Source organism: Stylophora pistillata, chromosome 7 (assembly GCF_964205215.1).
Source record: "Stylophora pistillata chromosome 7, jaStyPist1.2, whole genome shotgun sequence".
In the NCBI taxonomy this organism is placed as follows: Eukaryota; Metazoa; Cnidaria; class Anthozoa; order Scleractinia; family Pocilloporidae; genus Stylophora; species Stylophora pistillata.
In genome coordinates this window covers 15,682,314-15,706,757 of record NC_142525.1, presented here as the reverse complement: position 1 = coordinate 15,706,757, position 24,444 = coordinate 15,682,314, and the positions used below count along the sequence as shown (strand labels likewise).

Here is a 24,444-nt window from a genome sequence, read left to right as displayed (position 1 = left end):
TCGGTACAATCTAAAATTCGCTCAAGAAGAGGTGTTACTTTGCAATTTGGCTTTCTTTTTCTAAGAATTGTTTTTGTCTTTGTGTATACTTCATGAAAATGAGATGCAGTTATTCTACCTTTTCTTTGCTCTTTCCATATACTGGAGTTAGCCTGATCCCTTGTGGCCTTTTCTAATTCTTTAATGCTACTGTCATTGAAAGATAATTGTTCCAGAAATTGTCTCACTAATTCATCAGCATCTACACCATTGTTTTTAGAGGATATATCATCAGCTATAATTTGTAGTGATGGGGGAACATCATCAGAAGTTGGTGGTGCATATGAAATATGGATGACAGCATCAGGATTTATGTTTCGAAGAGAAGCTAGAAACTTTTGCTTGCTTTCTTCGGTAACAACCCTCAAGGATTCTGGCCGAGGATCAAAGTTCTGTTTTTCCTTGCTATTAATAGCATAACTTGGGTTTTCTTTGACTACCTTGTGGCTTTGGAACACCATGTCCTTTAATTTCATGGGTTGGATGTCTTTCTTGCTAGTATTATTCCACACACATGCCTTATCTGTGCAGGAAGGATCTGTGAAACCTTTCTGGTTGGCAAACTCAACTTTATATAAAAGGGCTATGACATGATTACAGCACTGACTGTATCCAGCTGTACAGCTACAATATGCCCCAAGAATTTCACCGGGAGATTTACAAATTATCCACACTTTATGAGGTTCTTCGCGAATTCTTTGAGATGGAGTGACAGATGCAAACAACAGAACTTTGTCTTGTCCATAAATTGTTTTTGAGTATACAGTGTGCACAAAACCACTTTTAAAGTATGAATACGCTTTTCTGATTTTATATTGACCAATATAGTCAGTGTCGAAAGCTTTTTTTCCAAGTATAAACGAGAATATTTGACCAATGTTTGTATGCGGCCACTTTGTTACACAGTCCTCCCAATCGACCATGGATAACGGATCCTTTATACCGCATGTGCGTAGTAGTTCTACATGTTCATTTTGTAGTGACTTGGCTTGGCTTTCGGCCGAATCTCGAATAGGCGTTTTATGTTCAAAAGCTACCAAAGCACGAGCAGCAAGATCCGAGTGTGTCCCTCCAAAGGGCAAACCTCGCTGTTTAAGATAAAACTGCAATTCCCCACATGAAAGTTCCAAAAAATCTTCGAGGTGCGTGGCCATGATCGTGTTGTTGGGATATTGAACTGTCAACGACTTTTGAGCGAGATGGCAATAACATAAAGAGCTCAAAATGTAGCTGTGACTTCTATATTGAACTATAAGTATTCAGATCGAGCAAAAGAGTGTTGTTCGTATCCGCCATTTTGGATTTGCTTGCCCTAATTACCCAGCATGCACTCAAGAGCGTGAACCGGTCTATTCAATCCATCAATGTGCGTAGAGGTTGCAATTTAGAAAAAAAATTGTAGGTGACAAATTTTCTTTGTCTATAAATTTTTTTATGAATACCGCAAAAGGTGAGAAGAAATTAAGCCGACCCTTGAACCAGAACGGCTTCAAAAACACCATTCCTGATGTAACTTTTTGGTCCATTTCACTCAGCGATTTTTGCTTGAACAGAAATACAGTGGACATTTGTGCACTGCGCGCAATGCTTTTTTTTTTTAAGTACAAAGAGGAGTAAACTTGTTGTTTGTGCACTTGACGCGATGCTTTTAGAACGAGGAATACTTTCGTTGTTTGTGCAGCATTTCAAGCGGAGCTTTCAGAACGACGAATACACTTCGAGGGATGCTTTTAGAATAAAAATTATTGTCTGTGCACTTCGCGCGGTCCTTTTAGAACGACGAGTGCTCTTGTTGTTTGTACACTTTGCGTGGCGCTTTTTGGTATGACGAAGATCTTCTTGTTTGTGCACTTCGTGAGGCGCTTTCAGAACGAGGAGTAATACTCTTGTTGTTGGTGCTGTTTAATTTTAAGTAATAGGAGGATCTTCTTGTTTGTGCTCTTGGTGCGGTGCTTTTAGAGTGAGGAATACTCTTATTGCTTGTGCGCTTTGCGTGGCGCTTATTTAGTAGTGCGAGGGTCTTTTTGTTTTGGCTGTTCGTGCGGTGATTTTAGAACGAGGAATACTATTGATTCTTTTGTGCGTGGCGCTTTTTTAGTAGGAAAATACTCTTGTTGTTTGAGTACTTCGCGGTATCTTAGCCAGAAGGAATACTCTTGTTCTTTGTGCATTTTGCGTGTGATCTGCTCAATTCGTACGAGACGATACACGAAGTCACGGCCGGAGAGACTCCAGTTCACATTCACGGATAGACTGGAAAACTTTACGACTCGTGAATACACTGGACGATCCGCTCGGGCTGCGCGACTCGTGAATACAGTGATTACTCGTAACGATCTGTGGTATTAGACTTACTTGGAATGACTCTCCAGGAGACCTTAACCAAAGATATTTTGAGTTTTCTGTTTTTAGAATATGTGAAAATACATTGAACGAGGAGAAAAGAATCATATTTCAAAGGCTTTCACGTAGGCATTACAACGGAGATGCTGTTTCCCATCTGGACTTTGCCCCCTGTGTGTGGAGTACGTGATACAATGCAGGTTCATCGTAAAGAAATGACACGTGGGCAGATGAGGTCCTAGGTCGTGTGACGCAAAATTGATTGGTAGCAAAAATCCAAGCACATGAGAGTTGCGCGGAAACTTTACTAACACTTTTAGATTCGTCTGAACTTTTTGAGCAGGTTATGTCGCAAGATTCTAGCTGTAGCAATAGCGAAACACGTAATTGTTTTCGGAAAATACTACGGAAGCCGAAAAGGGACAGCCCAAAAATATTTTTCAAATCCCGAAAAATATTTCAAATCGCAATATTTATTTTAAACTTACTGTCGAAAAGTTTGACAAATCCAAAGATAATTTGCAAATCCAAAAAAATATTTAGACGTCCAAAAAATTTTTTTCAAAATCCGAAAATATTTTGCGAATCCAAAAAAATATTTCGAAATCAAAAAAAATTTTTTCAAAATCCGAAAATATTTTGCAAATCCAAAAAAATATATTGAAATCCAAAAAAAAATTTGTGTTAAATGGGAACACTAAGAACTGTAGTACGATCGAATCAGCGCGCGTGGCGCAAGCTGAAAACAATCAAGACAACTTAATGATCGAGACAGTGAAAAAAATAGCTGTACATCTACAAAGGCGAACGATTCAAAAAAGACGCAATCCCTGATGTGCGTACTCATTTTGAACAAACTGAGACATTTCAGTATACACACTATAGTTCCTGTCACCCACAAGGAATTAAAGGAGACTTCATGAAAGGGGAGACCCTTAGACTTCTAAGAACAAACTCCTCTCAAACAATATTTGAGGAGAAAGTTAGAAATGAAGCGCATTTGCTAAAGAGAGGCTACCGAGAGGACCTCATTAGCACAACCCTCTCAGAAGTGAATTAAAAAACAGGAAATTAGCTCTTCAACAGAAACAAAAGACGAACCAACGAATCTTGCCTTTTGTGTTACACAATACCAACCATCAGTGCCAAACCTAAAGCAAATTCTCTTGAGACACTGGCATTTAATAGAAACACAACCACTACTCAACGAAATATACAAAAATCCGTTTCTCGTATCTTACAAAAGAGGACGGTCGCCCACAGACATACTCAAAGACATACTCAGTGGGGCCAAACTTTGAATAAGCTACTCTAAACACGCGCTGGGGAGTCGTGTAGGCCTGTCAACCCCATTTTACAACAATTTCTCGTCTAACTGCTTCCCGAACAGTGTGTTCTGAATGAAAGTGGTTTCTTCTTTGTAACCCATAGTGACGTAGCCTTCTCTTCAAAGTCCTCACGGTCATTGAAATCCCACGGTATTCTGCCAGAAAGTGAACAATGGTTTCGTAACGAAATCCCTTATTAAAGTAATGTTCTATAGCCAATCTTTCGTCTCCCGAGCTGGACAACACACTTTCCTCTTCACGCCATTTTAGTGTTCCACACCAACGGCAGAATGTTTCATTGTTCCCACATTCTCTTCCACATTTGTGACAGAACATGTTCTATCCTCGTCCCTTCGCCATTTTATATGCGGGATGATGCGGGATATGGCAAGAAAACGCCGGTGTAACGCTGGGTGACTGCTGGCGCAAATAGCACGTGACAAAGTATTTTTTTGGATTTGCAAAATATTTTCGGATTTTGAAAACATTTTTTTGGATTTCAAAATATTTTTTTGGATTGGCAAAATATTTTCGGATTTCGAAAACATTTTTTTGGATTTCAAAATATATTTTTGGATTCGCAAAATATTTTCGGATTTCGAAAACATTTTTTTGGATTTCAAAATATTTTTTTGGATTCGCAAAATATTTTCGGATTTTGAAAAAAAGTTTTTGGATTTCTAAATATATTTTTGGATTTCTAAATATATTTTTGGATTTGTAAAATATCTTTGGATTTGTCAAACTTTTCGACAGTGAGTTTAAAATAAATATTGCGATGTGAAATATTTTTCGGGATTTGAAAAATATTTTTGGATTGTCCCTTTTCGGCTTCCGTAAAATACCGCTTAAGCACAAGATCTTAATCATGGAGAACTTCTAGCCGAGAAGCAATATGAGGAATATTGGCATCGCAGTCGACACAGAAAGCAAATAAATAACGATGATCCTTTCCACCTCAGCCATAAGAGCACACACACGGCGAAGACAAGATTATCGATCAAATGTGCTTGATACAAATGCTCTACGCAAATTTTACTATAGTCAGCTACACAAGCTCTTACAAAACAAACGCTCCAGTGATAACTTCATATTTCGCCTATTGCTGACGGTGTGTGCCTTGCAGGTGAAAGAGCGGTACACAAAACACGTTTTAACCTGGAAATGTTAGAAAAATCCCTGATGACCTTTCCAATCTCGACAGATCATAGCGAAAAAGTCCTCACGAAGTACACGAACCGCTTTTCGATGAATTATGAGTTTATTGTTGTGACATGAAAAACAATGGGAACGTTGTCACTGTAGAATCATTTTTGTGGTTGTTGCTTGTCTATCCCATTGTAAATGCCTTTTGACTGAGTTTGGTCGGGCTTATGACCTCATCCAAACATTTTCCCCGTCTGGCCCTTCGACTCAGTCAATAAGGGCACATCATAAGAGTTACCGTAAGTGTTTTGCCGTGGAATACAAAGCAGTGAGTCGGCCAGGGCTCAAACCCAGACCTTTCGCTCCGGAGAGCATGGCACTAACGTCACTAACCAGCTAGTCACTGCCTTTAATCTATCTCCTCCTTTAAAAAAAATGTCATTTCTAAGTTCAATAAAATAATACTAAAGAAAATAAGATACCCTACCCACAATCTATAACTTCGTTATCCACACAGTTTGGAAGGACGCTGCAAGCCTAAAAAGAGAAAGTTTCTTCCTTAAACACGTTTCTTGTTAAACCAAGAGTCTGAAAATAGTTGGATTACCCCGAACAAAAGCAGTTTTCCAACAGTTATTCAAGCTAATCTTAAACTACAAAAACATACAGAGAGCTAGGATAGAAACAGAGCTAGAATAGTGAGGAAGTTCAAATTCTTACATCGCATACAAAAGAATATGCGAAAAACTGGAACCGAGCTGTCTCACAGGGGCTATAAAGAGTTCTCTTAAAGTTGAATGAGCGAATTACCTTTCCGGTCCAGATATTAAGTCACCCTGTAATATCTATGGTGATTCGGATATGTAAATGAGTCTCTCACTCACTTAGGTGTAAAAGCTGTGGTAATTATTTGTCACAAACTTGCACGAGCAAGGGCAAGCAATAGGCCTTTACACATTCTGTTAAAAAAAAGGCTGTTCTACCCAAAAGAATTGGCCCCCAAAACACTATTCTACTCGAAATTATGCTCCAAAAGTACCATTGTGCTCGAATGCTGTAAAAATCGATGCTCCTGGGTTGAAAGTGCTCAAACATGAGAAATGAGACATTACTTCACCCATTTAGCGTTAGGCTACACCAACATGCGCGCATTTAGTATTCATTAATTTAATCCTTAAAACTAGCATGGGTAATAACTTTTGATAATCTAAAGAGTCTGAAGCAACCATGAACCATATCAGAATGCCTTTGTCCATCTAATGCCACTGCACATCGGGGTAACCAAGTAGAGAAAATTATTCGTCAAGAGAAAATCAACGCACTCATTCGCATGAACCAAGTAAACGCTGTGAACAACGAGCGATTAAAACATAACCGAGGCTCTAAAGGATGGTGGGACACAGCCAATAGAATAACTGGCAGAAAGACACAATGGACCCTTGTCAGCTCGGTGATTTCACCTGATATCATCAACACATATTTCCAGACCATCAACACTGACGATGAATATGAGGCTCCAACGCGTCTGCAAATACCAGCAGGAACCCGTTTGCCGACTGTGAACGAATTTGATGTACGAAACTTATTATCGCACCTGAAACGATCCGCCTCGGGGCCTGATGAGTTTCCCTATTGGTTTTGGCGCGATTTCTGTCACCATCTTGCCCCCGTGATCACCAAAATTTTCAACAGCTCACTTAGGCATCAAACCGTCCCATCTCTGTGGAAATTAGCAAACGTCTCGCCCATCCCTAAAGTATCTCCTCTGACTGAATGCAATCAGCTTAGACTGATCTCATTAACCAACATCATAATGAGAATTTTTGAGCGTCTCGTCTGTAAACAAGAAGTATCTCCTATCCTGAAGTCTGCGATCGGACCTGACCAATTCGCATATAAGAAGGGGCACAACACAACTATGGCCCTTATTAAGTCCCAACACTTTTGGCTTGAGCGACTGGACCGAGACGCGGCTATTGTAAGAGCCTTCTCATTCGATTTCAGTAAGGCTTTTGATTCAGTCTCCCATCGCATTCTATTCAGCAAGCTGGTGTCGTATGACATCAATCCATACATTGAGAACTGGATAATAAGCTTCCTGTGTGATCGCCGACAGAGAGTAGTAGTTGATGGAGTGGTTACCACTTTACTCAACGTTAACAGAAGGGTTCCCCAGGGAACTGTGCTTGGACCCTTACTTTTCTCTATCATGGTGAATGATATTAAACCGGTCAGCCCCCAAACCCTACTGATCAAATATGCTGATGATATTACACCAAGTGTGCCTGTCACAACTGGTCCTAATCTTACAGTTTTATCACATTATGAAGTAGAAAATATCAAACGTTGGGCGGATAAAAACCTGATGACACTAAACATGAAGAAAACCTTTGAGATGGTTGTTAAAGGTAAAACCACAATGCCCCTTCCAGAACCCGTGTACGGAATAACCAGAAAAAGCGAACTAAAGCTGCTAGGAGTTACAGTAAACGAAGATCCATGTAACTGGGACGTTCAATTTGAAAACATGCTCAGCAAAGCAACTTCTAGACTGTACATCCTCAGAGTCTGCAAATACTACGGCTTTTCATTACAAGAACTTACACTGCTGTTTGACAGTCTAATTATGTCACTTTTCACTTACGCAATTGAGGTGTGGGCTTCTGCCCACTACAGTAAATATCTCTCTCATATTGATAAGTTCTGTAAGCGAGCATTACGTTATGGTTACACCAGCAAACACACTCCCATAATGGATGTAATTAAAATGAAAGACAGGCTTCTTTGGGACGAGATAACCTGACAGCGCAAAACCATTACATGAACTTTTACCAGCTCAGAGAGCTAGGAGCCTCAAGAAAAGAGGACATAATTGCATCCTGCCTCTAGTTAGAACCGAACGTTTTAAACATTGCCTTTTTTAATAGATGTCTTTTCGAATTTGTGTAGCCACTTAGTCTTGTATATACATAATGAATTGATATATGTAGGGAATTGTAAGTCCAGACGTTTTGTCTCTGGACGTGTTTCTTTCATTTTTTCCAAGTCAATAAAGATCTTATCTTTTATCTGTTAACATTACTAACTTGAACACTAGATTAGGTTCCGCCATCTGGTTTTGCACGGATGCTCGTGCCCAGCTCCCTGTCAGACTCATAGCCAGGCCCCAGAATATGCAAGATCGCCAAAAATGGCCGTCTATGTTCGGATTATGCCCTAAATATATTTTGTACTCCTGAGGCCACACTATGCTCGAGATCCTGCGGCAGAATGATACATCGCATGCCATTTTTCGAGTGAACACAAAAATGTCGGGTTCAGGCACAAACTCAACAAGAAGTATGGGAAACGTTAGAGTTTATTTCTTGCGTCTGAAAATTTATCAAATGAATACCTTTAACGTAGTCTTTTCCTCGTTTTCACTAGAATAACCGAAGAATCATTGGACTGTTTGAAGCCTCCCATAGCACCATGATCGTGCTTTCTGCATGCCGAATTTGCTTTTGCAAATTGAACCCAAGTGTTAATGAGAAAAAAGTGTTTTTTACATAGGAACATGCTTGTTCCGCTTCGTTTCGTTCGAGGACAAATTTGCTCTTCTCAATTCTCATACCCTTTTTACCATGCAAATGGAAGCGCCGCTAGATTTTTGCATGATGGATCAAGCAAACCACAAATATTACTTACGACTTCAGAAAAAGTCTTGCAGGTACTGTTCCTCTTTGAGGCATCGTTTTCATTTTTATTTATGGAAGCCTGCATATGATGAGTCTTCTCCACTGAAACTAGAAGGATTAGTAAAGTACGTTCAATTTTTGTTTCCTCATCGCTCAAAGTTCATAATGAGTGCACATTCCGGGACCGAAAGCTCCTTGTAATTCCATTAAAATCAAATTCGCTTATGTATGAGGGGCTAGCCAAGCCCGTTTGGTATCTGGAGGTTTCGCCAAATTGAAAGTTCACCCCAATCACGACTCGTGCACCCCACAAAACATAATACGTTACCATCTTACCATCTTGCCCCTAAATCTTGCAACTCGTTTGCCTACCGCAAAACATGTTCCTTTCCGACGAAATCATAATTTACCTTGACTGACATATAAATTGTCTGTGAAAAGTTTTCAAAGTTCAATCAGTAAGCAAATTCCTCGCTTCGTTAACTCACTGGCGAGTGCAGGAATAACTTAAAGCGGCTACATATTTTTAGCCTTACTATAGCTTCTTGTAGGCCTAAAATGATTAAAAAGCAATTTACCAAAACATTCTTGATAGTTTGCAAGTTTCCAATCCCTCTTCGTCGAAGTGGACGTTCACAATACACGTGGATCTAGCTGAAAGTATGTCTAACCATGAAGTTTGCACGTCAACAGCATTAGGTATGATTTTGACAAAAATGAATCTCTGTTGCCGTAGAGAAACGAGTTGAAGATTTAAGCGTGAACTGGTATACTTGCAAGACCATCTGTAGACGGCCCCGCGAAGATGGCAACGAAACTGTGAAATCGGACTGATGGCAGACGAATTTGGCAGCTGCCGGACAATCTTACTATGAGAATACTAAAAGGAAGTACCATTCCAGTTGTCTACGCTCTCCGCAGTCAAACGCAACACCTAACATTTTCTTAGAGCTCAACCTCAACTATAGAAAGTTCTTCTTTTAACTTCATAAAAATTGTTTCAGCTACGAACATACAAACTCTTAAAACGGGTAAATCTGTAGATTGCTTACATGTGACAATCAATATTATCATGCACAACCTGGTGAGTTTCTGGAATGAAGGAACTCACTTCGAACGACGTTCGAGGACGTAATTAAGCATTTGTCTGTTCTGAAATTATTTTCAGTAGCAGCTTTAAAAACTACCTTATGAGGTTACTAGCAGGTAAACACTCTTATCTGTTACACTGACACCTATTTAACTCACCAACTTGTACGGAAACCGTCACAGTCCCATTCGCCACATTATTTGTGGCCAAACAAGTATATGATCCACTATCACGACTTTCCATTCTTTGAAACAACCACGTTTTCCCCGTTTTTGTTCTGCCGTCGTCACTGACCCAATTGTACTCAGGTAAAGGGTTTCCCGTCATAGGGCATACAAGATGAAATGGTTCGTTTTTAACCGCAATAACTTCTGTGGGACCGTTCCTTACTGGTTTATCTAGAAACAAAAGGGAGAGTCAATCCTAAAGAATATTACACTCAGAGCAAATTTTACAACACCACATCTTTCTGTGATTTGTTTGAAAAAGACAATTACGCATTACTGACCAAGCGCGAGGTCTAAACGGCTGGAAATTTATTGAATTCTTTAATGCATTTTAAGGACCGAGACGCAGTCAAGGCCCACAACATGGCAAAAACAGAACGAAGTCAAAATTCAGCCATTTTGACCGCACAAGCTTGATCAAAATTTCTTATATAGCAATATACTTTGCTCTAATGAGAAACAAGAATGACTTCTCTATTTTCGTGCTGTGGTAAAGAAAGCCAATTCTAATGGCGCATGCTCGTTTTTCATTTGACAAATTCTTTTGACTGTCACTCTCTTTTAGCGACTCCACTGCCGTCACTGATCAAAAACTACAAACTTTGTTAGTCCACCCGACGCAGTGTTTTTCTTGCGTGGGATCAAAGCGGGCAATCCCCTCCAGCCAAGATGAACCCATTTTGCCTAGTCAGACAGCCAATTAAAACACAAGATTCACTTCATCTCACCCACGAGCGCCGCCAGCTATGTAATGATCAATTTTTGTATCTCATCACAAATGATACTTTAGAAAAAAAAATTGTTCGAAAACTGTACCACAAAGATAAGGAGACACGATGTCAATTGAAACAAAATGTCTTTATGCAGAACAACAACACAAGTGTCATATCAACAGTATTAAGGAGTGATGTGTACTTTAAACAATTCCTTCTGTATTAGGAGGAGTGTGTTACAGGGTGTTATAATATACGTTTAAAACTTTTCTAGCTCCACTTAAATTCACAGCTCATACTCTGAAGACAAAAAAACCTTTTCATCATGTCCTTTCAACAAAAAACTTTCAGCAATGTATTTCACGCGCACAGTGATACAGCAACTCATTATTACTTCACGCCAAGAAAGAGACTTAAACCATAGTTCTGATCTATCACTGTACGGAGGCAAAAATTCCGTAAATTCAGAAAATTCAGTAAACCATTAGTATACTGCGATTACACATGAAGGAAAATAATGCAGCCGTACTTAAACTATATACGTAACCCTGTTCTCTCCCCGACGAACTTAAAACAATGGCATATTTAAACATCAAAATAAAACTACGTAAAGAAAGGAACTTCACACGTATGATGCACGATCCTTCGCAGTAGATAGCGCCATTTATGCAATAGCGAAAATCAGACCTGAAAAAAATCAGGCCTGTACGGGATTCGAACCAATGACCTCTGCAATACTAGTGCAGCGCTCTACCAATTGAGCTAACAAGCCAACTGGGAGCAGGCCGTTAAGTTGATTCGTAATAAACCCGTGATGATAAATCAGATACAATGAATATATGGAGTTCATATATTTTGAACTGCGGTATTAAATACGTATGATGCACGATCCTCCGCAGTAGATAGCGCTATTTATGCAATAGCGAAAATCAGACCTGAAAAAAATCAGGCCTGTACGGGATTGGAACCAATGACCTCTGCAATACTAGTGCAGCGCTCTACCAATTGAGCTAACAAGCCAACTGGGAGCAGGACGTTAACTTGATTCGTAATAAACCCGTGATGATAAATCAGATACAATAAATTTATGAAGTTCATATATTTTAAACTGCGGTATTAAATACGTATGATGCAAGATCCTTCGTAGTAGATAGCGCTATTTATGCAATAGCGAAAATCAGACCTGAAAAAAATCAGGCCTGTACGGGATTCGAACCACTGACCTCTGCGATACTAGTGAAGCGCTCTACCAATTGAGCTAACAAGCCAACTGGGAGCAGGCCGTTAAGTTGATTCGTAATGAACCCGTGATGATAAATCAGATACAATGAATATATGAAGTTCATATATTTTGAACTGCCGTATTAAATACGTATGATGCACGATCCTTCGCAGTAGATAGCGAAGGAACTTCAGTTGATTCAAATTCAAATTCAGTGGTAGAGCAAGAGACGGTAGCTTAATACAAAACTTCAAAAGGCAAATGAAACTGAAAATTTGAATACTTTTCCAAGCATTTGCAAAGATTAACTTTTAAAAAATGTACTTCACATAGAGTGTTCACGCTACAATTGCAGCTTTCCGAATTCCTAGTGGGATCCCTTCCAAAAATTGTTGACAACCGTCGAAGTATGAAATGTATGGAATGGTAGTCATTGAAGAGCAACTTTTATTATCATTTTCGTAAAAGCTATAAATAAACAACCTTTAAGGAAGAATAAGACTAAACTTCTTGCAAAGTGCAAAATTAAAACTAGGTTTACGAGAGTCAGGAATGAAACTGTTTAAATTTAGAACTTTAGTGGACTATGATTGATCACTGGACAGGTGTCTTTCTCTGCGTCTTCAGCAAAGATACAACACCCTCATGGGCTCCGTTCATATACGCGCTGGTTATCAAGTTCAGAAGTTATATATGCAATACCTACGATTTGTTGTTCAGAAGAAACTTAAGGAATACACATTGAAATGTTAAGCACAGCCACTTAACATGTAACTCCCAAAGGACACAACTGAGAGTATACAATCGAATGACGCCATAAGTCATCTTGAGTTAACTGGACCAATTTGGCAGGTTAGAAGAAAGGAGGACTGTTTTACAATCTCTTGTTGTTGGAAGATCAATGAAGAAAGTGCACTCTTGGGAAAAAATACCTTAGGCCTGTCTCTTGAAAAGGGGAGTGATTAAAACCAACAGCTAACAGCACTTTAATTTTCTGAAGTTACAAGAGAAATAGCGACAGTTGCAAACCCCAAATGTATGAAGGTTACTGTAAAGTCGCTTAAAAAGTGTCGCTTCCAAGAAGTCGGTATTCTCCACTTTCAGTTCTTCTGATGTTGGAAATGTTTTAACTTTTAAGGCACAGAAGAACGGTTCTTTTGTGCTTGACATCCCCAGTCCCAACATTCTTCCGAATCGCAGTTGGAAGGAAAGTACCTTCAGTCACAATACTATCCTTGGTCAAATTTTTTACTTCCTTCAAATTTTGTACCTGCAGGAATTGGATCTGGAAGGAAATAGTAGAATGAAGTTGTTGTTATTGTTAAAAGTGGATTAAGTGATAGTACACGTTTGCATTCTAATTGTATGAAAAGACATGGAAAGTTGCCACAAGAAACTTTTGAGGTACTAATACTCCCACAAATCCGAAAGCTCTCAGTTCGTGCGATGTATATATATATTTATAATGTTGTTTTTGAATAACTGAATAAGATGATCAATTCTCATCGTTATCCTCATAAACTTTGAACGTCTGTGACCTAAACGAACAGGAGATCGCAAATCATATGCAAAAATCTCACATTCAGAGAATATCTCTAAGTTGATAATTTATATGTAAGAAGAAACCACTTATCATGGATGCAGGAATAAGTATGCCATTTAGAAAACACAACTCCTACTCTGTGGGAAGTAGCTGAAGTAGAACTTAGGAAGAGGAAAAAGGACTTGGCTTAAAACACGTGATTTTAAAACAGAGCACGTATATCGGAAAATTAAAATGTACCCTTGCCTTCAACTGTCAATGGAACAGTTTCTGTACTTTCTATAATTCCTTTAACAAAGTAGTTTGCCCCGCATCAGAACTCTGACTGACCATGAGTTGTCAACTGTTTTGGAACAAAACTCCTGAGGTCTTCGTGTTTTTATCTGTGGTACGGTTTCATTACAGCAAGTAAGCACGTACCGGTGGGTTGGCTTTAGAAGTACATTTGAAGTTTACGACATCTCTTGTGCAGATTTGTTCCCTGTTTAAGTTGTGCTTAAGTCAACATGGTCAGGGGATCGGTAGAGAGATAATAAGAGATCATGAAAGTCACCAGTAGTTGCACTCGTAAAATGTACCTACTTCATTTATGAACCGCCTCCCAGTTAGCTCAATGGATAGAGCGCTGGACTGTTGTGCGGGAGGTCGAGGGTTCGAGCCCCGGCCGGACCAACACTCAAGGTGTTAAAATAATTGAGAACATGCTTCCTTTCTACAACATCAAGAAATGGTTGGATATTCTAGTCTTCTCGGATAGGGACGAATAAATTGAGGTCCCATCTCCTGTAGGAGGGGTAGGAGACGTTAATTTCCCACGCACGAGATTACTGTGTGATGAATGTCCTTCCCCGGGGTGGGATGGGTGGATGAACCTTGTAGGGGACTACGTGTCCTGTTGTTCTTCCACCGGTACAAGGTACAAATCTTTAGAAACAAATGACAATGGACGCCGTTTATACATAACCTCCTGAATTGATTTCTTTCAGTAAAGACACTTAAGTAGAACTTGTTTGGCTGGTTTTTTCCCCTATCCTCAAAGTATTTGCCGCACCAAAGTGTATGCTAGCTTTAGGCCGGCAGGAGAAACACCATGGTAAGTCGCAAGGTATGATTTTCCAAGCCAGGGTGACCTTGAAAAAGTCTTTCATCCGTAAAAGTGGCTAAAATATTGGAAACCTTTGGCTTTCACGTGGTTAGTTCCGCTCGGTCAGAGTCGCGTAAAATAAAGGTCGAATAGAAAAACTGTTGATAGATATGTTGAAGGAGATACAGCTGGCTGGAACAGTGTGCCGTACAAATATACCCTCAAGGCAAACAAAAAGTAAGGAAATGCACAAGCATTAAGACTTTCGCCATGTCTCAGAAAATGAGCATGTCAATGTACCAAAAGTAGGTCAACTCAGGTTGTATCATTTATTTGACTCCATTTTCTTTCAGTGAACAAGAACATTATTCATTTCAATATAACAAGGCATAGCTTAGTTCAAAATCTAATTTTTAAAATTAACAAGACAACTTTACAAATTAATTTGTAACAGCTACTGCATAAACCAAGAACTTCCAAACTCAAACGCAAAATTAGTAGTACAGATTCAAAAAGCGCAGAGCAATCTTTACACATTATATATCCAAAAAAAAAATACAAGTTAAAATACAGAAGATGAAGAGAGCTTAATGATTAATTTTGTAAATTATCCAGCTATCCGTGAGCACTAGTAAATGGTAGCTTATTGCATCCATCTCAATGCAATGTGATAAACTTTTCCTTAAAAAAAAACAGAAAAACAAGTCAATCTACAGTTAAGGTCACTGTCAACATAATCTGGTCAAAAGTTTGCTCTGTAGTCAGAGAAAGCAGTTTAGAATTATTCGAAAAAAATCGATAAATCTTGGAGAAAACGCGAGAAACGGCTTAAAGAATGTTTTAGGGGAACCTGTATCGAAGACCGAGAGGTGTCAGAACTGGAAAGGCCTCCAGCCCAGTGTTGACGCTTTCTGCGGGCTTTCGTCGGGATCTCGATTTGCTCATTTATTAGTTAACGACACGTTTTTCACTGAACAACAAGGAAGTTCTAGCACATTTCACAAAACGCTGAGAAATAGGAGTCTTCATCAAACTGCCGGAAAGAGAAAGTCGCGAGAGAGCCCGAACTGAAGAAATGGATGTTAAGATTTTCTTTTTTTCTACGTTGCTTTGCCAATCGCCCAATTTCCCTTTTTTTCCCCGACCGCCTTTTGGATTTCGTTTAATCCATAGTAAATTCGACTTTCCCATTTCGCTATATGGCCTTTCCCGCGAATTGCAATGGAGTTGTTTTTCAAGAGACTTGCCAGGGATTTCAAAGGGTTCGATGTTGCGTTTCAGTGGTCGGCAGCAAGACCGCGTTGACACCTGTTTAAATGAGGCGCGAAAACAGTGAATTTCTGTGAAGGCTAAAAACTCAAAAGTTTGTTTTACACGAGTTACTTCAAGTTAAACAAATCAATACGGTATGTAGATTTGTTGCATTTTTACAAAAATTGGCTGGAATTTTCTTCAGATATTAACGCGCCAAAATGAGGCTTTCACGAAATTTGAGGTGTTTCTCTCATAACGACCCAGAGCGTGACAACAACCGAAACAATTTCTATTGCCCAACTTCATAATAGCTTTTTTCAGGAACCATACAGAAATATGGAAAAAGCCCCTCGCACTTTGTTGGCTGATTGGCTGCCAAGCGGTTGGGACAGTTTGTTTGGAGGTCAACGGCAAAGCAGGAGCTCGTCATTCAGTGAAGCAAACACCGTCAGTTTTGTATTTAAAGGCTTGCCCGCGCCTACTTAAACAAAAACTGGGAAAAAAAAAATTGGTGTTCTATAGTTTTCTGTAAAGTAGCGCGCGTAGCACGATTTTTCGGAGGGCACCCTATTTTGTTGACAGTAGCTTTAACCTCTAGCTAAAAAATACCCAACTCAACGTAAAACAACAAACAAACAAAGCATTAACCTTTAACTAACAAGCCAGAATGATACTTCATGCTAAGGAGGCGTTAAGGGCATCATGAGTAATAATCAACGAGCGAAGAAATACACCTGACTAGACATTTTCTTAATCTTTTGATTATAACACGAACAGTGCACGAAGAAGACAGAATTGTGATATATAAGGCTTCACGAGCTCAAATTTACAAAATATTTAATACTATGCATGAGTATCATGGACTTACACTCCACATCAATGTACACCATTGCTGAAGTATTCTCACATGTGTTGCTTGCAATGCCACGATATTCTCCAGCCTTATCTCTGCTGATGTTCGGGAAGGTCAGTAGGCTTGTGTTGCTGACAACAATGTTATCCTTAGTCCACCACACAGTTGGAATAGGAATCCGGAGGCATTACAATACACTTTAACATGATCACCTTCTACACCAGATTCATTACTGGCCTGCCTAAAAGACGGAGGGACTGCAATAAAAAGGGGAAAACGATGTTAGTTTCGAAACGTTTAGTTCGTGTACTTTTTATTTATGTTTTGTTCCAGTTCATTTTTATCGATGTACTCCATTAGTTAGCGATTATGACTAAATGAGTTCGTTAATTCAATCAGTTTCATTGAAGCACATGTCTTAGACTTCGTTTTTCATCGCTGCAAGTTCGATTGTTGCGATCGCTATCAACTCATCATTTGTTACCAACGAGTTTTCTGCTATCGTCGGGAGCTAGACCAAAGCTAGTTTTTGTTCATCTTACATCCACGATACTTCCCTTTTCGCCTGTATTATCGATTTCTCGCATTCAGTACTCTTTCTAATCGCATCATTGTTGGAAAGGTAAGCGTTACATTTCCAAGGGTATTTTTCTTAGTTTAGTTTCCGCTGTATTTTCTTTTAGTTCGAATCAGAAATTCAGCCCGGAATTCAGCTACAACCTGTAATTGTTATTAGGCAACTTCGACCACAACTTCGTCCTCTTCATCAGTATAATTCAACGTGATTTTGCAGCGCTTTCTTAATAGCCTGCTTAAAGGTGGTAGTTGGTATGCGCGAGATTCAGCGCGGAGAATATATTTGGTCGCCTTGTTAGACAGGTGGAAGATCTGGGACGAGTGACGAAGCGATAGGGAGGTGGGAAGGGAAGAAAGCCCTCCCTTCTCCCTTTCGCTTTGTCACTCGTCACAGATCTTCCACTTGTCTAATATGGCGACCGAAAATATTCCCCGCGCTGAATCTCCCGCATACCACCAACCGCCTGCAAGCAGGCTAATTTCTTCATTCCAATTTAGAATTTTGATTATAAAATCGACTTCACCTTGTGTTCGAATTATATATTCCGCTCCACTGGTAACCTTTGGAGGTTACAAATACCACACGAGTGAGTTTTCCTTAAAAGTGTTTTAATTGTGCTTACAGAAATCTTACACGTAGAAACTACTTTGCAGAATGAAGACACGCACTTAAGCCGCTTCTCAGGTGAATAATTCAAAACATCAACCTAATTAAATAGAAAAATTTTGCAATTCTTGTCAACCCTGATTAACATTAATGAGGCAATACTAGCTTTCTCCTTCCTTTCATGTGAAAATACTTCTCGAATAAAAGACGAGTAAGTGATATTTCGCTCGAACACAAGCCATGGCCTTACCTTTGTTCTCATAATAGGACTTTAACCTTAACAACACACTGAAGGAAGGTGTACATCTGTCGCTTTGGGATTACGCATTGTAATGGGATTGTGGACCAAAAATTTTGACAGCTCACCATGCGCTCTGCATGGTGTTTCAAAAGTTCATGCCCTTTACTTATTTCAGCACTCTGGATGCAACATGTTTACGACCAATTACCTGATTTTATTCAGTTCTCAGTTTTTAAGTTACTCAAAAGTTAAAAAAAAGAAAAAAATCAGAATAATTTTTTTCCTGAAAAAATGTGCATCTGCGAACGCCCTCGTTTCTCTCTTCCCCGCCCTCTTTAGTACATGATCCTGGTTATCATCCTGTTTTCGTAAATTTTTCTCATTTTCACAAAGATGAAAACATGTGAAATGGCTTACGCACAAGCATAAGCCTCAATTTTGAGATCCTCTGGGATATGTATTGAAAAAAGGTGGAAAATATCATAGAGAAGCGAGCGCTGGGTGAAAAGATGGTCACGTTCCAGAGATTTTTAGGACGGTCTAAGAACAGAGTGGAATCACAGGCCGCGCGACATAACAAACTTTCATTTCGTTCCGCAAATCCTAAACGAAATAATCAAAGTTTTCATTACCTAGATGTAGATCTACTTCAGAAGAACCCGCCAAAGGATGTTGTGTTATTCCAAGAAAAGGGAGTGACCTTTTCACAATATGCAGCACTGGTTTACACAGCCTAGGCTACTCGGGGATGTTGACAGAAAACTTGACCTTCTAATTCACCCGACCTTGAGCCAGTAAAAGAAGTTCTGGAGCATTATTGATGAAGTTACTTATCGAGATTTGGCCCTGGAAACAATGGAAGGACTGAAAACGCGGCTAAATCAGGCATGGAAAAACGTTTTGTCCGCAACCCTTAAGGAGCTAGCCCACTCTTTGCCACGAAACTTGAAAAATATCTTAAAAAGGCAAAGGGGAACATGCAGGCTACTGAAATTGATCGAGTAAAAAGTCTAAACATGGGTTGTTAACTTACAATGCTTCATAAAACGTAAAGTTCAAAACCTATTTTTTTTTCTGTGCTCCAAAGGGGGTACGAACTTTTAAAATACCCCGTAACTTTTATTTACAGGGCGAAAAAATGGGAGTCCCAATACTTAGAAACGCCTAAACAGTGATGTTATAAGCCCAAACGATGTTTTGACGATACAAGTTCGAAAAGGAGAATTTAATCTGAAGGAAATAATCACGTACTTTCGAATGCCTTTATGGACAACAATCAAGCTCATAAGCTTTTTTTTAAACTTTTGAGGTTTAAAACAATATCACAACCACAGCGTGTCCTAAGGTGCTTTGATCTTAATTCACATAATATACAAAGGACACAAAAGGAAATTGAATTTTGGAGACGTACCAGCTATTTTCAATTTCATTCGGTGTTCGTGGACAATTCATCTTAATGACACCTTCAATGACCGCTAAAGCGTTGTCCGTTCAAAATCCACATCCCTTATGCTAAACAAGTAAAGAAGAAAAACAGGGAATATGCAACATTGTTGACTTCTGTATTATAATGTTAGTTAAGAGTTTCTTGAATAGAACATGCACATGACCAACCCAACTTTTTAATTATACTAGAAAGAACAACAAACATATGAAACATATGTATGAACTGCGGTTATGAAACGTATATGTGCACGATCCTTCGCAGTAAAGCACTATTTGAGCAATAGTGAAAATCAGACCTGAAAAAAATTTCAGGCCTGTACGGGATTCGAACCACTGACCTCTGCGATACTAGTGCAGCGCTCTACCAATTGAGCTAACAAGCCAACTGGGAGCAGGCCATCAAATTAATTCGACATAAACCCGTAGATGATAAATCAAACAACAACAAACATATGAAACATATGTATGAACTGCGGTTATGAAACGTATATGTGCACGATCCTTCGCAGTGAAGCACTATTTGAGCAATAGTGAAAATCAGACCTGAAAAAAATTTCAGGCCTGTAATTTCAGGCCTGAAATTACAGGCCTGAAATTACAAAGATAATGTTTGCCATTTGCCGTTGTTACAATCGTCATTCTACCCACTAATAACTTAGCCGACGGCTCCCTATACCAATCAGCCATTAAGAAAAAAAAGAGAAAAGAACAAAAATGAAAACAGAGACAGTGCTTTTCCTATTTGTAAAGATTACTAGTAGAGAAAAGTAACTTTCTAGTAAAATAATATGTTGAGCATACAAGCCTATCGTACACGGTAATAGCTGCTTTCCTTACGTCATCTCACCTCTAGCAGTAAATGTCAAATTCTTGCTTTCTTCGATCCCTGGGAAAGAGTTGTTAACTTTGCATCTGTATGTAAAATTGCCTCCCTTGTCAAGTCTCCTTATCCAGATTCCTGCATTGTCCGAACTTTGAATGACTTCATCATTCTCGTACAGTAAGTACGTATGTGCCGGTGGGTTAGCATTAGCTGTGCATGTGAGATTTACAAAAATTCCTGCACAGACCTCTTTTCTTGATGAATTTGAAATTAACACAACATTCTCAGGTTTATCTGTGAAACAAAATAGAACATGGACACCTAATGTAATGTAATCAACACTTGAAAGTCCTAAAGAATTTACATATGCAATGTCATTTAATGATTAATGACAGAATATCCACTGAAGGTGGCTCTTTGTCTGTAAAAACACTTGTGCTCTGATAATATCAACATCAAAACAAATAGCTACACACAATTTTAAAACAAAGCATCCTGAAGAGTTACATCCCATAGACAAACAATCAACCAATGAGGGAAAAATATGGAACCAAAGAAAGATGTCACTTAAAGTTGACAACACTGGAAGGTTTTTACAGCCATCAGACCTAAGAATTCATGACGACCTAGTCAAATGAAAGTAAAGTGTGCATTTTAGGGAAAATGAACTTAAATTTAAATGGTAGTTCCAAGAGTTGGCAATGAATAAAACAAGGTCCAGTTTATGATGTGAATGCTATTAGAAGCAACAACATATTAATAACAGTCTGAGGTATGATCTTTGAAATGGTGATAGTATCCAAATCCTCTTTTCCAAATGATGTAATCTGATCTGATTGGGAAAGATTATGCAACAAATTCTAGCTTCACTTTTTTTTCCTTTTTTTTTTCCCCTAAAGTGATTAAACATTTAATTAGCTTTATTTTAGGAGATACACAAATATGCGAAAAGTGCAATTTATGAAAACTCTTGCTTTGACACGTTGGCAGCTGAGTAAATATTTGCACTTCGTAGTCTAAAGAGAGATGTTTTCAGGTTTTTTGTTTTGTTTTATTCTTCTGTTATTTTTTTTTCAATTTTAAGGGAACAGCCATGACTTGATGTTCTGTAGTAATCTTAATTGTCTACAGCTCTAAATCATAACCCTGGAAAAATGACCTTTCAGTGTGACCTAATATGGACTAGAGCAGGTTTTAGAGCGTTTTACGAGCTGTCAATGAATTACATATTTAAAGTAATGTCATAATTCTTTGGCTATATTTATAAATAAGTGTAAGACCACTCTTCCAATACAATGTTATCAGAGGGTAAATTCTACATTACTGGTGCGTAATTACTTACAATTACTATCAATGTGATAGCGTGCATGCATTTTCTGACCAAGTAAAGGAGATTTTTAAACAACTGGTCAGATAACTAGCCATAAAATAAAGAACAACTTAAAAAGGTGTGACCACACTATAATAAGAACTCATAAAGCCTAGCTAGCTAAGGAAAAGTAATTAACTATGCCGTGTTTTAATTGATTAAAAACATTTTTTCACTGAGAAAATTCATATACATTTACACTTAAATCCCTTCCCAAGCTTTGAAGTGCTTTCAACAATCATTACTTAACATTGTATACTTAATGAAAACTGGTTTTTTTATTTGGAACTATCAGTTCTTTTGACCTTACCGTTCATTGTCAAAGTAGTATTTTCACTTGATACGTTTTCGACACTCTGATTTGCGTTGCAACTGTAGATAGGTTTGCCTCCTTCTGATATCTTCTCTATCCAAGTTCAACTTTTGCTGGACTTGAATTCTGTTCTGTTCTTGATAAGCAAGTAGCTATAAACCAGTGGATTGGCTTTAGATGACGTGCAAGTAAAATTCACCCCCAAATCAGAGGAGTAGTTGTTTTCTGTTGCACTTTTTTTTTCAAAGTGACATAAGCTGGCTTATCTGCAAAAAAAAGGTCATGGAAACATCAACAATCCGGCAGGTCCTATATCTTTCAGAAGAGCAAGGGTTTAGACGGGCAAACTTTCAGCTGACACAGATTGACATTAGTGTTTAAATCTACAATTAGGTAACTCGAACATCTTTGTCTTTCTCCACTAAATTTTTATTTGAGATTGCAATTAACTATTTTCAAACACTTACAGAGTGCAAAGAGTAAATGGCGAAGAAGACTTGTATATAAGGAACAATAAAAGCAAAATTTTCCTAAGGCATTTCATACTTTGGCTGAGAGACACCCTGGGAACAAGACTGGAATAGCAGGCCCTACACAAAGATGTTAATGAACACTAAGGCCACCCTCTGATCAGTTTGATGTGAATCAAGATTAGCTGACATAGCTTAAACCAATAAGAGTACTAATTAAAGTTGAAGACGAGATACACCATACTATGTTAGTACTTTTGTAAAAAAGGTTGTGCTTGTTCATCGTGGTAGCGTACAATACTAATAAAGTATCATTGTTTGTCTCACGATTTGGTCACTAATGATGCGAAATCCAACGTTTCGAGGGCATACTGCTAGTCTTCATCAGGAGATCAGGTTAACTGGTTTCGGGTCTTGCTATGACGCCGGATGTTCGGCTGTGATTGGTTGGTTTTCCACAGCTGTGATAGGCGCGTTTTAATCCTCAGCGTTAGTGAGTTGTTCCCTAGGCGGTCCACTTTCACAGGGCTCTCCGCTTCAGGAATTTCTTTTCCACTATCCCTTTCGATATTTTTTTGGATGAGGTCTTATGTGAGTAGCCTCTTTGACCATACAAGTGTACCAGTGGGGATCACGACCAATAAACTTAACCTCACTCCAAAGCAGTTGGTGTCCAGAGGAGGATTTAAACACGCCAATCACAGCTGTAGAAAACCAACCAATTACAACTGAACATCATGCTTTAGAAGACCCGAAACCAGTCGACCTTACCTCCTGATGAAGACTAGCAGTATGCAGACGAAACGTCACGATTTACATCTTAAGTGACCGCATCGTGAGGTAAACGAAAATACTTTACTATTATTATATCAGTGATATAAGTCAAAACAGTATGTGATAACCAAATTGTATCCCTTCTGTAATAATTGCTCTGACATGATAATCTTGAAAATAAATATTTTGGCACAAGTGAAACTGGTTTTGCAGGTAAAGAGTATCATATCCATGTAAATAAGTAAATGTTAACATTGGATAAGACAAAAACATTTTTTCAAGATAAGCTGATGTGGATCAACTTGAACATGAGCATGTATCTTTAAAGTTCAAACTCTAGAAAACTACCTGAAAAGGGTTAAGACATACAAAAATAAGTATCAAAACTGTACAGTACCTCAAAGAGAAAGATCCCAAGTCAATATTCCAAAAATATAGTTCTTCCCTCAGCAGTGTGGACTGTCCAAATATTTTAGTATGATCATGGCAAATCTATTGCTCTCCAAGAAAATGTGAGATTTCTCCAAAAACTCTCTTGCAGTAAAATTCACAGTAAAACAATCCATGGTTACATGGAGTATGTGGTACTTGACTTTTCATAAATTTAATTAATTAATGTTCCAAAGCAACAACTATCTTTTGTCTCGCAAATTTGCTAGTACCATATCAATTTGTCTCAAATCATGCCTTACCAGCTTGCAATCGCAAAATACACTCGTATTGAGGCTTTCAACAATCTTACTGTTATTGCTTCAAAATTATTGCTATACCAGTTACATGTATGAGAACAGAACACGTACTAGTTAAACTATTATAAAATTCTGTTCAATCTTAAGTGAGACGACAATGTTGTGTACTACACATTACAATATAAGTTATTATCGTTTCCCGAGCTATATAATTACAGTAACTTTTTATCCACGCTAACAAATTTGAGTCTTTTAGACATCTGTGATCATAGATTATTCTGATACACAGTAAAAACACAATTACAATTTATTCCACCCTTTTTCTTGCAACTGTGGGACAGTGCTCCAAATTGCAACTAATTTTGGATGGATGGTATTACAAGCATGCAAAAAAAATTATTACTTGGCGTTTAAGGGCTGAAGAAAGTGAGCCATAAATTTGCATAACATACTAATTTTGCATGAAAGTTCCATCTCTAAATGAAAAGTCAAGAGATCCTCAGATTGATAGCTAACCATAGTGTTAGTTTCAGGAAAAGGGGCATGGTGACCATTTTATGATTTTTTGGGTGCAAAGTGGTGACTTTGGAAAAAGCTAAGCTAGAGCCCTATTCATT

At 38.5% G+C, this 24,444-nt stretch overlaps 2 protein-coding genes and 1 non-coding gene across 6 annotated transcripts in view; all 3 read right to left on the bottom strand.

Annotated features, from left to right (window-relative positions):
- The window catches only part of LOC111332582 (hemicentin-1), a 93,960-nt gene that overhangs the window by 30,108 nt on the left and 39,408 nt on the right, over positions 1-24,444 (bottom strand). For all 3 annotated transcript variants that reach the window (XM_088727625.1, XM_088727626.1, XM_022937942.2), the window contains 3 exons: positions 9,782-10,021; positions 8,544-8,641; positions 5,344-5,393 (listed from right to left, as the gene is read on the bottom strand). In XM_088727625.1, the coding sequence (XP_088583751.1) occupies positions 5,344-5,393; positions 8,544-8,641; positions 9,782-10,021 (388 nt within the window). The remainder of the gene's footprint in view (positions 1-5,343; positions 5,394-8,543; positions 8,642-9,781; positions 10,022-24,444) is intronic.
- On the bottom strand, positions 11,263-11,335 carry Trnat-agu (transfer RNA threonine (anticodon AGU)). Its single transcript has one exon. It is a non-coding gene; the product is annotated as a tRNA-Thr (tRNA).
- LOC111332584 (cell adhesion molecule CEACAM1-like) lies at positions 14,719-22,738 on the bottom strand. Of its 2 annotated transcripts, none has more exons than XM_022937946.2 (4): positions 21,892-22,738; positions 20,237-20,506; positions 16,535-16,776; positions 14,719-15,093 (listed from the first exon to the last, which is right to left on the bottom strand). In XM_022937946.2, exons 1-3 carry the CDS (start codon positions 21,896-21,898, stop codon positions 16,634-16,636), a joined length of 420 nt encoding a protein of 139 aa, XP_022793681.1. In that variant the 5' UTR covers positions 21,899-22,738; the 3' UTR covers positions 14,719-15,093; positions 16,535-16,633. The 2 variants fall into 2 exon arrangements, with proteins under 2 accessions (XP_022793681.1, XP_088584119.1); XM_088727993.1 differs by lacking the exon at positions 14,719-15,093 and adding an exon at positions 19,355-19,455 and having other exon boundaries at positions 16,638-16,776; positions 21,892-22,736.